This window comes from Meles meles, chromosome 2 (assembly GCF_922984935.1).
Source record: "Meles meles chromosome 2, mMelMel3.1 paternal haplotype, whole genome shotgun sequence".
Lineage (NCBI taxonomy): Eukaryota > Metazoa > Chordata > Mammalia > Carnivora > Mustelidae > Meles > Meles meles.
Window position 1 is genome coordinate 175,465,566 of NC_060067.1, and position 15,657 is coordinate 175,481,222.

Consider the following 15,657-nt stretch of genomic DNA (forward strand, 5'->3'; position numbering starts at 1 on the left):
AACATATTTTTACCAAGCAAGGAATTAGTGGGTGAGTAAAGTTATACTGTAGGGTGATATATCCAGAAATCTGGCAGGTAAATGGGAATATACTACTTATAAGCCCTCAGAAGATAGGGACTGTTTGTTTCATTTATTAATTGAACAACAATGAATAAGACATATGTGGTCTCTTCCCATGTCTGCCTTTTTATAGCATGCAGTTGAGTAAGGGAGACAGACAATAAGAAGGTAAACACAGATTCATATAACACAGATCATGGTAAATGCTATAAAGGAGAAAAATAGGCTTAGTCAGTAGAATGAGCAGGGGATCTCAGAAGGCCTCTCAGAGGGATTATGTGTGTTTAGGTAGCTGGAGTAGCATATGTGAATATCCTGATTGCAAAGGTGAAGTTGGCGTATTTGAGAAACTGAACAGAAGCCCACGTGGCTGGAGTGCAGTCCTTACAGCAGAGAGTATTGGTAAATGACTTTGGAAATGTGAACTGTGGTCTGACCATGCAGGGGCTTGCTGGCTGTGATAAATAGTCTCGGTTTTATTTGAGTGCATTGGGAAGGCCCTGAAGGTCTGTTCTTTTGTTTTTGCTTAAGACTATGTAGCTATTATCTAGATCAATACGTTAAATATAGCTAGCAGCTCAGAAACCTCCCTTTTGGTCTTATCCACTGTTTATGGCCCACTCTCTCCACCTCCCAGTAAGCAAGTACTATTTTGACAGATGTCTCCATAGAGTTAGTCTATTTTTTTATTTATTTATGAGAGAGACAGAGAGAAAGAGAGAACTCGCACAAGTTGGGCGAGGGGCAGGGGGAGAGAGCAAATCCTCAGGCAGACGCCCCACTTAGCAGAGCCTGATGCATGGCTTGATCCCAGGACCCGGAGATCATGACCTGAGCCCAAGTCAGATGCTTAGCTGACTGAGCCACCCAGCCACCCTCCATAGAGTTAGTCTTAACTTTATCCTGTTTTGAACTTTATATAAATGAAATTACCTTGTATACCTTGTATATAAATGGAATCACTGTGTCTGGCTTCTTTCACTCAAACTGACATTGTGAGAGTCATCCATGTTGTTGAGTATAGCAGTAGTTTCTTTTTCTTGCTGCTTTTGAGAGGTAGTCAAATGATTGGGTTCATTTTTGGAAAGGAGACTTGCTGTTATATGGGAAAATAGATCATAGACAGGAGAAGAAGCATGAAGACTGAAAAAGTAGTTATGGAATAGACTAAGTGAGGAGATTGGACTAGCGTGAGGAAGAAAAATATGGAATGAAATAGGCAGTTATGAGATGTATACTTTGAAGATAAAACTCCAGGAGTTTACTGATACATTGGGGAAGAGTAGAAGTGAGGGTAAGGGATGTATGGCAGTCCCAGGTATCAGACTTGGGCAACTGATATGGAGGTTTCTTTTTTTCTCATAAGAAGACACATGGAAGCAGAATAAAAACTAAGTTGGTTATTGGGTATTTTAAGATACTTGTGAGATACAAGGGAAGCTGTCAGACATACATTTGGATGGCAGCTATGGAACATATTGGAAAGAAGTGCAAAGTATGAAGAATTTGTAGATGAGGTGGCAGCTGCCCTATAGAGTATGGTATTGAATTAGAAGATCTGAGTTTCACCATTTTTTTCAGCTTCTGTTGGATACGTTATTAAGGGCAAATCACTTGGTCTTTTTGAGTGCCCTTTCTTCACATCTATAAAATGGGAATAATACTTTGCTTCATAGGATTAAACAAAGTGTAATATGTGAGGAAGGCCACATTTTATAGTTATTTGGGCCTGAGAATGCTCAGAAAAGTTTATTCATGCATATACAGTTTGAGTTGGTAGGAAAGTCAGATTATGGAAGACCTGGAGAGGTATAGAAGGGACTTGGTATAATATGGGGCTTTAGAGTTTCTTAGAAGGGGAGTAGACTTAATCAAAGTTTGGTTTAAGGACACATCTTCTAACTGTTGTGCAGGGAGGAATTAAAGATGAGAAATACTTAGAAAATCAGTTGTCATAGTTCAGGATGAAGGTGCTGAGGGCTTGGCCTGACATGGATCAAAGAACAAATCAGAGATTTCAGTGGAATAAACTACAAGATTTGTTCAGTGCCTCATTTTGTGGCTTCACTGAGAGGGGAGAGTCAGCCACCCACATGACTAAGGCGTCTAGCCTGGGAAGCTGAAGAAATAGTGGAAGCAATGACAAATCTGGGGTAGTCTGAAAGGAAAAATGAATTAGGGAACGGACAGTTCATTCAGTTCATTCAGTTTTGAACTCCTACAGTGTGGTTGTCTTTGGGTAGCTGGATATTCTCTGGCAGTTAGATATTGTGGTAAAGAGGGCAAGAGATTGATTCTTTTTTGGGTTTAATCACTAATGAGCTTTGTGGTCTTGGAAAACTTAGCATCTCAAATATTAAATGTAGTCATCTAAAAAATGAAGCTAACACCTATCCTGTCAGCCTTATAAGATTGAGGATCAAATAAGAATGCATGTGAAAATACTGTGTAATGGTAAACTCCTATATAATTTTAAGATGGTAATGTTATTTCCTTTCTTAGTTCAAACTAAAATGAAATATTTGGTTCTATGGCTAGAGAAGAAAAAGGGGAAAATACCAGACTTCTTAAAAGTTTGTGTTTGGAACTAAATCAGAAACATTAGAAACCTTCTCTGAATACATATGCCTGAAAACCTCTGTAGATTATAATTTGGGAGACTGATTTGGAAGCTGATCTTGTATATGACAGTTAAGAGAACCAGAAACACAGGTTGCAACTTGTCAAATGTCAGAATTTAACTTGCCTTCAAGTTGGAAGTTCGAAGAACTTCTGAATTCCAACTGTACAGTTGCCCCATGTGTTTATAGAATTTTAGAACATACCGTTCTTTGTCTGTGAACTATACATTTTTGCCAAGGGTCACATGAGGGTAATGTTTCAATTCTTCAGCTATGCATAAAGAAGTGATTCCTAACATTTATCAGCGTTACCAGTATGTTAACATTGGTTAGCATTACTGATTCTGAAACCAAACTGCCTAGATGAAATCCCAGCTCTGTCAATTAATGACTAACCTTGTGCACTTGAACAAGTCATTTAATCTCAGTGTGCCTCTATTTCCCAGTCTGTAATGGGAACTAAGGTTAACATCTACCTGAAGGTTGTTGGGAAGATTGAATGTACTGTATATAAAGCACTGAGATTGGTTCCTGGTACATACTAAGCGCCATTTAAGAGTTAGTGGCAGTTACTATAGAATAGTTAGTTTTCATTTTGGCAGTGATTGGGAATAAAGAACATGAACAGAAGAATCAGCCTCTCAGAAGTTATGGCTGAGTGAAGTAGAAGTGGTAGCATGGTAAAAATCATGGGGTGTAATGTCAGACACACTTAGATACAAATAGTAATTCTGTTCTCTTTGCTTTATGGTTTAAAGCAAGGCACCTAACCTCTCTGAAGCTCAGTTTCTTTTCCCTATGAACCAAGAGTCACCGTAGCTATCCTATGGATTTGTTACGAGGATTAAATTAGAAAATGTATAAAGTGCTTGGCCCAGAGTAGATGCTAAAAAATGAGAGTGCTGCCTAATACCCCCCTGCACCCCATTCCACTGTAAAGCGATAAGGGCAGTTTGATTTCCTGTATGCTCTTGTATTCATTTGTTTGCAATTTTAGAGCTTCTAAAATTCTTTCCGTTTTAGCAGCGTAAACAGCAGCTGTTTAATTGGATCCGCTTTGAAAAGTGTATTGTCAGCTTTTCTTTGCTGTTTTGGGTTATGTGCGTTATCATTCTGGTAAATCCTACAACAATCAAGATAGTAGACATTATTAATTGGTCATAGAATCAAACTGGACTGTAACCTCACTGTCCTTCTTCATAGTATACCAGGAAGCTAAAATCAGTTCATCAGACTCAATACAGTAGAGAATCCTCTCGGCCTTTCGGGCTTTCTAGAAGAAATGTTCATGAGATAATCAAAATAATACCTGAACTGGCCACTAATCCTGTCTCAAGATGTGGACTTGTCACTTTATGACAACAGAGAGTGGTTTTAAAACATTTCCTAATAGATGCTTATCTGTATTACAGCATTGTTACATAATGTTAACATCTTTAGGCACCTTTTAGAAGAGGTGCAATAATTTTAAGAGTATAATGCAATAACTTCAATGCAAAGATTGTAATGCAGTGACCCAACTAAGAGGGTGCATCAGAATCAGCTGGAATGTGATCTTAAAATATTCATACTTTAGGCCTCACCCCAGATGTATCGAATCAGATTCATCAGTAGATAGATGTTGATTGACACGTACATTTTGTAACACTACCCCAGTTGATCATATTTATGCCACTGGTTAAAAACAACTAATACTGTCAAGACTATAGCGAATCAGGCACCCTCACTACTGGTATGATGGTATACTGATACTGCAGAACCATTCTATAGGCTGTGCTGTATCTATTAAAATTTCAAATTTGTCCAATAAAAATACATACCTGCCCAAAGATGTAGTTCAAGAAAGTTTCCTGTAGACCAGTTCATAATTTCAAACAATTGTGAGCAGCTAAATGATTGTCAGTACACAAATGGTTAAGTACATTGTGGTATAGATAGCACAGTTGTTTACTGTGTTACTATTTAATGGAATATATATGAAAATTATACATGCTGACGTAGAAATGTATCTAAGATATACTGTTAAGTTGAATAAGAAAATCACAGAATCAACTTTAGTTTTAAAATTTTATGTGTAACTATATAAAGATTTGGAAGAATACTCATCAAAGTATTTACAGTGGTTATCCATGACAGAAGAATGGGAATGATCAAGAGGGAGGAATAGGCCTTTTTACGTTTGTGTTTAAAATATTAGCAATAAGATTTTGTTATTTTTTGTAACAACACAGAGAACCACTGGACAAAACATGAGTGATTTAAAGGAAACGTGTATGGAACCTAATTTATATGTGTCAGAACACTGCTAGCTTTGCAAATACCAGTTTTACCCTGAGACTTGTCGTTTCTAACTTTGGAAACAGAAAGGAATGCAAAACTATTTTGAATGTTTGCTAAGAGGATAATATTTTGTTACTAAAATTTTGGAAGTAATTGAGGGTTTCAAATAGATAAGTATTTAAGGTAAAAAGCATTTGACTTGTATCAGAATTATATTGGCTACCTGTTTTAAAAATATGTAGTGTTTGTGTGTATCTGGATATGAAAACTTGGTACAGGATATTTTAGTGAATTCTTTTTCAATTGATAAGCCTCTAGCCTGTGAGAATATTAACACTTTTTAATCTCCTCTTTTAAAACTTTAGGCCCGATGAGAGAAAGGGAAAGTTAAGGATGCTGGAGCAGAACAATGGATTTCTCTTTCTCTTTCATGCAAGGGATCATGGGAAACACAATTCAGCAACCACCTCAACTCATTGACTCCGCCAACATCCGTCAGGAGGATGCCTTTGATAACAACAGTGACATTGTTGAAGATGGTGGCCAGACACCATATGAAGCTACCTTGCAGCAAGGCTTTCAGTACCCACCTACAACAGAAGATCTTCCTCCACTCACAAATGGCTACCCCCCATCAATCAGCATGTATGAAACTCAAACCAAATACCAGTCATATAATCAGTATCCCAATGGATCAGCCAATGGCTTTGGTGCAGTTAGAAACTTTAGCCCCACTGACTATTACCATTCAGAAATTCCAAACACAAGACCACATGAAATTCTGGAAAAACCTTCTCCTCCCCAGCCACCTCCTCCTCCTTCGGTACCACAAACTGTGATTCCAAAGAAGACTGGCTCACCTGAAATTAAACTAAAAATAACCAAAACTATCCAGAATGGCAGGGAATTGTTTGAGTCTTCCCTTTGTGGAGACCTTTTAAATGAAGTACAGGCAAGTGAGCACACAAAATCAAAGCATGAAAGCAGAAAAGAAAAGAGGAAAAAAAGCAACAAGCATGACTCATCCAGATCTGAAGAGCGCAAGTCACACAAAATCCCCAAATTAGAACCAGAGGAACAAAATGTAAGTTGAAACATATTTTTGAAAATTTTGTAATATTTCAGATTTACTGGAAGTCCAAGAGATATTTTCCCATTTTTATCCCTTCAAATTTAAATATTTCTGATAACTTCTTTCTCCTAATCCCAAGCAAGGAGCTGGAGATAATTCTAATGAGTGCTGAGTAAAATTTTTTGACTAAATGAATGTACATCATTAGAATGAAGTATTTTTAAAACATGGGATACTAAGAACCTTGCTGCTTATGTTTCTTTGTCTAATAGCTTCAGTTATTTTTATTTGTTTATAATGAACTCCTGGTTTCTAAAGCTGAAGAGGAAAGGCAAAGAGAAGATGGTTAATTTTTTTTTTTTTTAATTTAGGCCAACTTTTCCCAGTGTTAATGACTTAATACTCATTAGTAGTGTGTTTGCTACAAAATAAACTGAAGCGGGGCACCTGGGTGGCTCAGTGCGTTAAAGCCTCTGCCTTCCACTCGGGTCATGATCCAAGGATCCTGGGATCGAGCCCTGCATCAGGCTCTCTGGTCAGCAGGAGCCTGCTTCCTCCTCTCTCTCTCTGCCTGCCTCTCTGCCTACTTGTGATTGCTGTCTGTCAAATAAATAAAATCTTTAAAAAAATAAATAAATAAACTGAAGTAATAGAGGGACTCTTTTTATTAAAACCAGTTAGTATTCATATATATTAAAACTTCAGGTGGAATTTTTATGAATCATCCTTCATAGGTATGATGCATGCTGCCAAATTTTTTTTAGTATATCTGCGGTTTAGTGTGAATTTCCTTATTAATAGGTATGTAACAAAGCAGGTCTAGCTCGAGTGAAGTTAGTATTCTAATACATGGTGTGAATTGAAGACATTTCCCAGACATTGATGGGGAAGAAATAAGTATCTATTTTGGCAACATTAGTCTGCTTTTATATCAGGTATGCCCGAATAAGTTAATTTGTTATCTTCTGGTTAAGGAAGTGTTTACTTCATAGCAACTCACCTTTTCCTTGGTAGCTGGGTTCAGGTACTTCATACAGCTCAAATGTAATCATTTTCTGGAGTAAAAGGCTACACTGATTCTAGACTCTCCCAAGTCTCAGTGTAATATTTCAAAATGTTTTTCTCATTTTTCTATAGTTTTATTTATTCATTTATCAATTATTGATTACGTACCTACTCTGTGCTAGACTCTTTCCTAAGAATTAAAGTAGGGCAATAAATGAAAATTAAAGATGTCTACTTTCAGGTTGCTTATATTCTAGTAAGAGGAACAAGAAAATACATATATATGTACCAATGTATGAACAAAGTTGAGTTTTGGGGGAAAATCCAGGGTTTTTTGTATTGTTTTGTTTGTCTCTCTCCCCTTTGTTTTTCTCCCTCCCCCATCACTTTTTCACCTTGCCCCCTTTCTCACTCTCCCATCCTCTTTCCCTTTTTCTCTTTGTTACTCTCTCCCTTCCCTCCTCCCTTTTTTTCCAAAGAGAAAAAAAAAAGAGTTCTTTTTAATTGAATTTTGATTAATTAAAATCTATCACACATGGGGAATAGTTACAAATTTAAACAATGAGGGGCACCTGGGTGGCTCAGTGGGTTAAGCCTCTGCCTTCAGCTCAGGTCATGATCTTAGGGTCCTGGGATCGAGCCCTGCCTCTGGCTCTCTGCTCAGTGGGGAGCCTGCTTCCTCCTCTCTCTCTGTGCCTGCCTTTCTGCCTGCTTGTGATCTCTGTCAAATAAATAAATAAAATTTTAAAAAAAATTTAAGCAATGAATGCCATAACAGTTGTACTCCATTCTGATACTGGAACTTTAAAGCTAGGGCCCCCAAGGCTCTTGCTTGTTGTTAGTACCATGCTTCAGTACTGTACAGAGGACCAGTGATGTTCACAAACTAATTGGTTTTGTAACCTTATGTTTTTTGTTGTTGTTTTAATTAGGTTTCTTCAACTTGAACAACATTTATTTTGTTTCCCTTAGGACAGTTTCTTGTAAGTGTTCAATTTTTGATACCCTTGTGCCTCCTGATTGTTAGTTACTAAGGGTCCAAGCCCTTACTTGGTGTTAAGTATTGTAGAGGGCTTAGAAATGAAAGAGGAGCTCAAGTGAGAGTCTGCTGATGCCACTGGACAGCTCCCCTCCCCAGATGCTTAAAGAAGCATAATGAGAACTGAGTGCTTGGAGAAAAAGTTTAAAATGATTGTCCTTAAGCTGGATTTGCTTTTATATATAATTTTGTTCCTTCAAAGCCCACTCATAGGTTCTTTTTTGAACAAACAATCTCATTTAAGGTAGTAGTTCGTGATTTCTCACTACTTCTTTCTTTCCTTTTTCCTGGTGTTTGATCTTATAAGTATTTCTAATTCTGAGCTGTTTGGCCTTCTAGAGAGTGGCTATTATTTGGAACAACCTAAGTATATCTCTCAACAATAAAATGTGTCCAGACATCTCGGCAGCAAGAGATCTGAGATCACTACTGAAATTGTATATTTTGTAATGCTCGTTTAGCTGTTTTTCCTCCTATCAAATTAGAAACATGTGGAAGTGTTTCTGCATGTCTTCCTCCTTGGCAGGTGTCCTGCCTCTGGCATGTGAGTGTAGGCCCTATTCAGACATTGGTCTTCCACCAGCACCTCAGTGGGCTTATCCACTAAGACTAGTCTCATTAACTCTTAGCTTGCCATTTTCTCTTATAAAAAGCCAAATAGTGGCTTCTGTTCCATCAGCACTAAGTTAGAGCTTATGTTTGTTTCAGAGTATTAGGTCTTAAAATTCTTAGAAACTTTTCACATGCAAAATGTTCTTTTTGTACAGATAAACGTTTTAGTGTTTAAGATTATGCACTTAAGCTATTGAAAGTGCTGTGAATTGTGTAAGACTGATGATTCATAGACCTGTACCCCTGAAACAAATAATACATTATATGTTAATTAAAAGAAAGGTTATGGACTTAAAGTTATTCAGAAAGTAAAAGAAAAATGCACGAATAATTTATTGCCTTTGAATTCTTTTCCACCTTAAATGTTGATTTAAGATTTTTTTAAATGTACAATTTTGCTTAATGTTTTGAAAATACTTAGGGATTTGGAATTCTGCCAGGTTTGATGCATGTTATTCATCCTAATAAATCTCTTGCTTTTTTTTTTAAAGATTTTATTTATTTGACAAAGAGAAAGAGATCACAAGCAGACAGAGAGATGGGCAGAGAGAGGGGAGGAAGCAGGCTCCTTGCTGAGCAGGGAGTGTGATTCCAGGACTCTGGGATCATGACCTGAGCCGAAGGCAGAGGCTTAACCCACTGAGGCACCCAGGCACCTCAGATCTCTTGCGTTTTAATAAAAGCACCAAGGCAAAGTTTTTAAAAGGAATATTTTGGATAATGTTATTTTATTTTAGTTGCTGTCTTAAAGTATTTTTTCCTGTTTAAGAAGCTTCTTGTTATTCTTTCCTGGAATATAGGTCTTTCTGTATGGAATCAGCTAAAAATGTAAAAAAAGAGGTATATACCCATAAAGTCAAATATTTAAAACTGAAGAGAGCTAACTCGTTGTCATCTTTTTCTCTGATGCTCTCTTGCTAAAGCAACACTATTAATACCAGAAAAGGTATCTTTTGTCCTTACTTGATTTTAATCTCTTTTATCTATCCTTCCAGCAACTAAAGGAAAATGAATGTTATACCCAGAAGTATTTTATCTTTTGACATTTTCTGGCTCATTTTTCTTGACTCCTCAGTATTTGACTTCCACTGACCATGTTGTCTTAAAAACTTCACCGCTTAACTGGTGTTTATGATACTATGTTATCTGTTGGTTTATCTCCTTACTTTTCTCCTTTCTTTTGAGCTCAAGTCATTGTCCACTGGATATTTTTCCCACCCCAGGCCCAGCCCTGCTTAGCTTCTGAGATCAGATAAAATCAGGCACATTCAGGGTGGTATGGCTATAGACTAAATGCCTCCTAGATATTTCTGTTTTGTTCATGCATTAGCACATTTTACAAGGTATATTTCCTTTCTGTCACTGCGACATCCTTATTTGACTTGTTTTTCTTTCTTTTATTTATATAGTCTTGAAAGCTTAGAATAAATCTTAGGCTTATTTCTCTCCCTTGCCATTGTTTTCCTTTTAAGATGAATCTATAAACAATTTTAACAGTGTTTAAAGCTAGCCTGAAGCAAAAGCTAGCATTCTGGAACAAATCATTAAAATAATAATAATACATTTAAAAAAGAGAAGACATTTGTTTTTTTGTTTTTTTTTTTTACATCTTCTTTTTTTAAGATTTTATTTATTTATTTGACAGAGAGATCACAAGTAGGCAGAGAGACAGGCATAGCGAGAGGGAGAAGCAGGCTCTCCACCGAGCAGGGAGCCCAATGCAGGGCTCAATCCCAGGACCATGAGCCAAAGGCAGAGGCCTAACCCACTGAGCCACCCACACACCCAATTTACATCATTTTTTTAATCTTGAGGAATATTATATTCTAAAAACAACGTTATTAATAAAATCATAGGTCTATTTCAAGATTTCTTACTATCTTCTGTAACATCCGCTTGGAAGGTAGAAAACCACTAAGTTTTTCTCCAAGGAAGGGTGCAAATGGAATGCAGTATTGCATTACTGCATGTACCAAATGCAAACCAGGAGGAAAAGGAAACAATTTATAACCCCCCTCCAAAAAAAAAAAAAAAAAAAGGTAAGACATTTGAATAATAAAAAGTTTTGAAGGAAATCCGGTCTTTAATCCATAAAGGGAAAAATGTTAATGGACTTCAGACCAGTTCTTAACATAATAGTAGGATTCTGTTGTTTGGCAAAGATGAGTCACTCCTTATCTATCTGCCCTCAAAAGGAGTTATGGAGATCCCTTACACCCAGACATCATGAAGATTGAATGTGCAGAGGAGGATGATTGCTTTCTTAGCACCGGGCGGGCTTATGTACTTCCTCTAGTGGCCTTGTCTTCTTGTGGTAGCTTGAGAATGAGAAGTGGAGGTGAAGGCTTAAACTACTTCTGTAGATTGAAGTGAAGCTACCAAAGGGCCTGTGCAAATGGGGACAGTACTTCCAGACTGCTTTATTCTTATACCAGCATTTTGGAAAACAGTTTTCATTTGAACATAGATTTTTCTTTCCTTGCTCAATGAGTCTGTCCTATTAGATTACATAGTCATGATACCACCACAGACACATCTGACGGTGAATTTTGTGCCCATCAGCAACTTGTCACTACTTTTTTTCCCAAAATACTCTCCATGTAATAGCTAACATGATTTTTTTTCTTTTATTTCTTTTTTTTTAAGGATTTATTTATTTATTTGACAGACAGAGATCACAAGTAGGCAGAGAGGCAGGCAGAGAGAGGTGGAAGCAGGCTCCCTGCTGAGCAGAGAGCTGGACATGGGACCCTGGGATCATGACCTGAGCCGAAGGCAGAGGCTTTGAGCCACTGAGCCAGGTGCCCACTGAGCCAGGCGCCCCTCTAACATAATTTTTAAAAAACATAAATTGGTGTATGTTACTTCTCTACCTAATCCTCTTTGGTGGCTTTTTATTGCCCTTAATATAAAATGCTTGACTATACTTACTTGTAATACAGCCTGCCTCCCCTCTCTCATCTTATAACCTCTCTCTTTGGGTAATTAAGTCTATTATAAAGGCCTTCCTGAAATTTCTACTTTTTAAGCCCCAGAAACTTCACACATGCCATGCCTTCTTTCTGGAATGTTCTGCCCACTTTTTAGTAGACTAACTACTCTTCCTCTGACTCTCAGATTACAATGGACTTTCTCAGAGAGGCCTTTCCTGACCTTCATATTAGAGATACACACTCTGGGGCGCCTGGGTGGTTGGTTAGTGGTTAAGCGTCTGCTTTTGGCTTGGGTCAGGATCCCAGGGTCCTGGGATTGAGCCCCACATCGGACTCCCTGCTTGGTGGGAAGCCTGCTTCTGCCTCTCCCACTCCCCCTGTTTGTGTGTTCCCTTTCTCACTGTCTCTCTCTCTGTCAAATAAATAAGTAAAATCTCAAAAAAAAAATAATCAAGATACACACTCCCACATTATTTCTCTTCGTATATTTATATTGTGTAAGTGTATGTTTTTAATTGTTTAATGTCTGTCTGTCCTACCCAACTATAAGCTTTCTGAGGTGAGTGATCAAATCTATTTGTTTCATCATTGCATACCCACTTCTAGAACAGTGCCTGGAAAGTCATAGGCGCTGCTGAATAAGTGATTGATAATTGGTGTCTAGGATGTTAGTCTGGCTTCTCATTTCCTAATAGTTACAAACCTTTCTACAATTTTTATTTAATAAAACTTTGTTTTTACTGTTTTTGTAACAGTGTCTTCAATTAATTGAAAATTTTAAGAAGCTTCTAGAATTACCCATACTTTTAAATTGGAATTAAGATTGAATTTGATGGGTATATCTCTCTTTATGCCATCTAAATTAAGTTCTGTTCTTTGACAAGTGAGAAGTCTTAAAAAAAATCTTTTAAATTACAAAAGTAATCTGCTTTTTGCAGGAAATACATGTAACACAAAAATATAGATCTTCCTTCACCATTTCCCTAACCTCATTCCCCAAAGATAACTACTTTTATCATTCTGGTATAAAATGTATCAAATACCTCTTAAGGCATGTATGGGCTATTTTAAAATAAAAAGTTGGAAGATGTTGATAGACATGTAGATTACTGGCATGAAATAATGCTATATACTTAACCATCTTCTGCTTAGATGTTCTCCTTTTGTTTTCTGTAGTTTCTTAAAATATAATTGACCAATTGAAGAACGATATATTTTGAATTTTGATAGATACTTCTAAGTACCCTTCCTAAAGGGTTGTAGAAATTAATTTTTAAGTAATATATGTATGGGTTTTATGATTGGAAAAGTAACATTTATCATAGACAATTTGACAAATACAGAAAGGTACACCAAAACAATCACTTTTCCATTACCTGGTAGTAGTCTAATTTTTCTTTCTGTGCACATTAAAAAAAATTATTTTGGGATGCCTGGATGGCTCAGTGGGTTAAGCGTCTGCCTTCAGCTCAGGTCATGATCCCAGGGTTCTGGGATTGAGCCCCACATTGGGCTCCCTGCTGAGCAGGGAGCCTCTTTCTCCTCTCTCTGTCAAATAAATAATTAAAATTATATAATAATTTTATAATTTTATTATTTATATATTTATATATTTATATATAAATATAAATTATATTTATAATCAATTATTTATAATATAAACAATAATTAATAATTAATAAATAAATAATAGTAATTATTTTTCCAAGATTGGAATCATATTATAATCATATTATAACAAACTGCTTTGCAGTTTTTTCTTTTCAAATAACATTATATTGTTATTTTCCTTTGTCATTTTATTTTTTTTTTTCAAAAGATTTTATTTTTAAGTTATCTCTGCACCCAATGTGGCACTTGAACTCACAAACCTGAGATCAAGAGCTGCACGCTCTACCAGGTAAGCTAGCCAGGCACTCCTCCCATGTCATTTTAAAATGTATATTATTTCACTATCTTGTTATACTATAACTTATTAGGCTAATTTAAATTACTGGACATCTAGGTTGTTTTCTAGTATTTGCTGTTAAAAAATAGGACTAGTGTGAGTATCTTTTTGTGTATTTATACCTCTCAATGCTTTTCAGTATACATATACATTTAGAAGTGGATTTGCTGGATCAGAGTCTGTAAATTTAAGGCTTTTCATACATGCCATGTTGCTCTCCTGAAAAATTCCAAGTTACATCTTACTAGCAGTCCGAGAGTGCTCATTTTTCTGCACCCTGTTAGGTTAAAAAACAACAGCAACAACAATCAACACTTAAGTTTTAAAAATAATAAGAAATGAGAGCTAAAGCTGTGGTGTGGAATGGAACATGAATTTAAGACATAGCATCATGTACTGCAGCAGTTGTGTTCTTATTAGCAACGTTATTCAATTAATAAATGCCTTTATTCTCTTTGCTATTTAGTTTTGATTCTTTTTATGTATGTCACTGTTCTTTGGTTGGCTGCCATTTTGTTCTTTTTATCTATACCTTTTCACCTAGAGACCAAATGAGAGGGTTGACACTGTGTCCGAAAAACCAAGAGAAGAGCCAGTACTAAAAGAGGAACCCCCGGTGAGTTGCCATATTGAATACTGTCTCACCAGGGATGGGGTAAGGAGGTAAAGCAGGGGGATTATATTATAACACATTCCATGCGTATTATTACAGTTCCATACTTCTGGATTTCAGAAACTATACTGAAATAAATCTTGGAGCTGGTTTAAGAGGTAGATACTTTCAGTGAATTATTTTTCTTTTCAAAACTATGACCACTTTTTCTTATTGAAATATAATTGACATATATCATTATATTAATTTCGGGTGTACAACATACTGATTTGATATGTATATGCATTGCAAAATGATCGCCAAAATAAGTTACTGTCTGTCACCATACAAAATTACAAAAATATTTTTATGACCATTTTTTAATGGAGTATGAATTCTCAAGATGCCTTATCAGTAATAAGACATCAGAAATATCAGTCCTATTTTCAGTATTTGGAGTGGGGCTTATTATTTTCCTTCTCTTCCTTTTTGATAGTTATGGTTAAGTATTAGGGAAAGTATAATTGAAGATTAATTTTACATGGTGAGCATGTTTAATGTACTTTGTTCATAGTTTCTTTCTTTTTTTTTAAATTTTCTCTGCTGATGAAGTTTTATGACCTTTTCCTATAGGTTCAGCCAATATTATCTTCTGTTCCAACAACAGAAGCGTCAGCTGGTGTTAAGTTCCAGGTTGGCGATCTGGTTTGGTCTAAGGTGGGAACCTATCCTTGGTGGCCTTGCATGGTTTCAAGTGATCCCCAGCTCGAGGTTCATACCAAAATTAACACAAGAGGTAAGTAAAGGCACAAATAGATATTAAAGGTTAGGGGAAAAAATTGAATCTCAAATGTTGTATATGACTGTAAGGATATGCACATGAGGGGCACCCTGGTAGCTCAGCTGGTTATGTGTGTAACTCTTCGTTTCAGCTCAGGGTCTCACGGGTCATGGGATTGAGGCTACCTTAGATGCGTGTTTAGTGGGGAGTCTGCTTGAGGGTTCGCTCCCTCTGCTCTTCCCCCCACTCATGCTCACTCTCTCTCTCTCTCTAAGGTAAACAAATAAATCTTTAAAAAAAAAAAAAAAAGAATATGCGTATAATCTGACACCAGAATATCAGTTTTTAATAACCGGTGATCTAGTCATGGTCATCTTAATGGACAGAAAATCTCTACAACTGATACGGTCCTTGTTTTCCCTTATAACACCCTACATTTGTGGGGCACCTGGGTGGCTCAGTGGGTTAAAGACTCTGCCTTCGGCTCAGGTCATGATCTCAAGGTCCTGGGCTCGAGCTCTGCATTGGCTCTCTGCTCAGCAGGGAGCCTGCTTCCTCCTCTCTCTCTGCTTGTCTCTCTGCCTACTTATGATCTCAAATAAATAAATAAAATCTTTAAAAAAAAAAAGCCCTACATTTGTTTTACAATTTCTTTTATACTTCTTTAAAAACCTTTATCTGACTGACATCTCATGTGAATTCCAAAAGAGA

General features: G+C 36.7%; 1 protein-coding gene across 4 annotated transcripts in view; it reads left to right on the forward strand.

Moving 5' to 3' along the window:
* NSD3 (nuclear receptor binding SET domain protein 3) overlaps positions 1-15,657 on the forward strand; it is a 118,519-nt gene that overhangs the window by 42,276 nt on the left and 60,586 nt on the right. For all 4 annotated transcript variants that reach the window (XM_045985094.1, XM_045985104.1, XM_045985112.1 and 1 more), the window contains exons 2-4: positions 5,330-6,048; positions 14,118-14,189; positions 14,799-14,961. In XM_045985094.1, coding sequence (XP_045841050.1) covers positions 5,374-6,048; positions 14,118-14,189; positions 14,799-14,961 — 910 coding nt within the window. In that variant the 5' untranslated portion in view covers positions 5,330-5,373. The remainder of the gene's footprint in view (positions 1-5,329; positions 6,049-14,117; positions 14,190-14,798; positions 14,962-15,657) is intronic.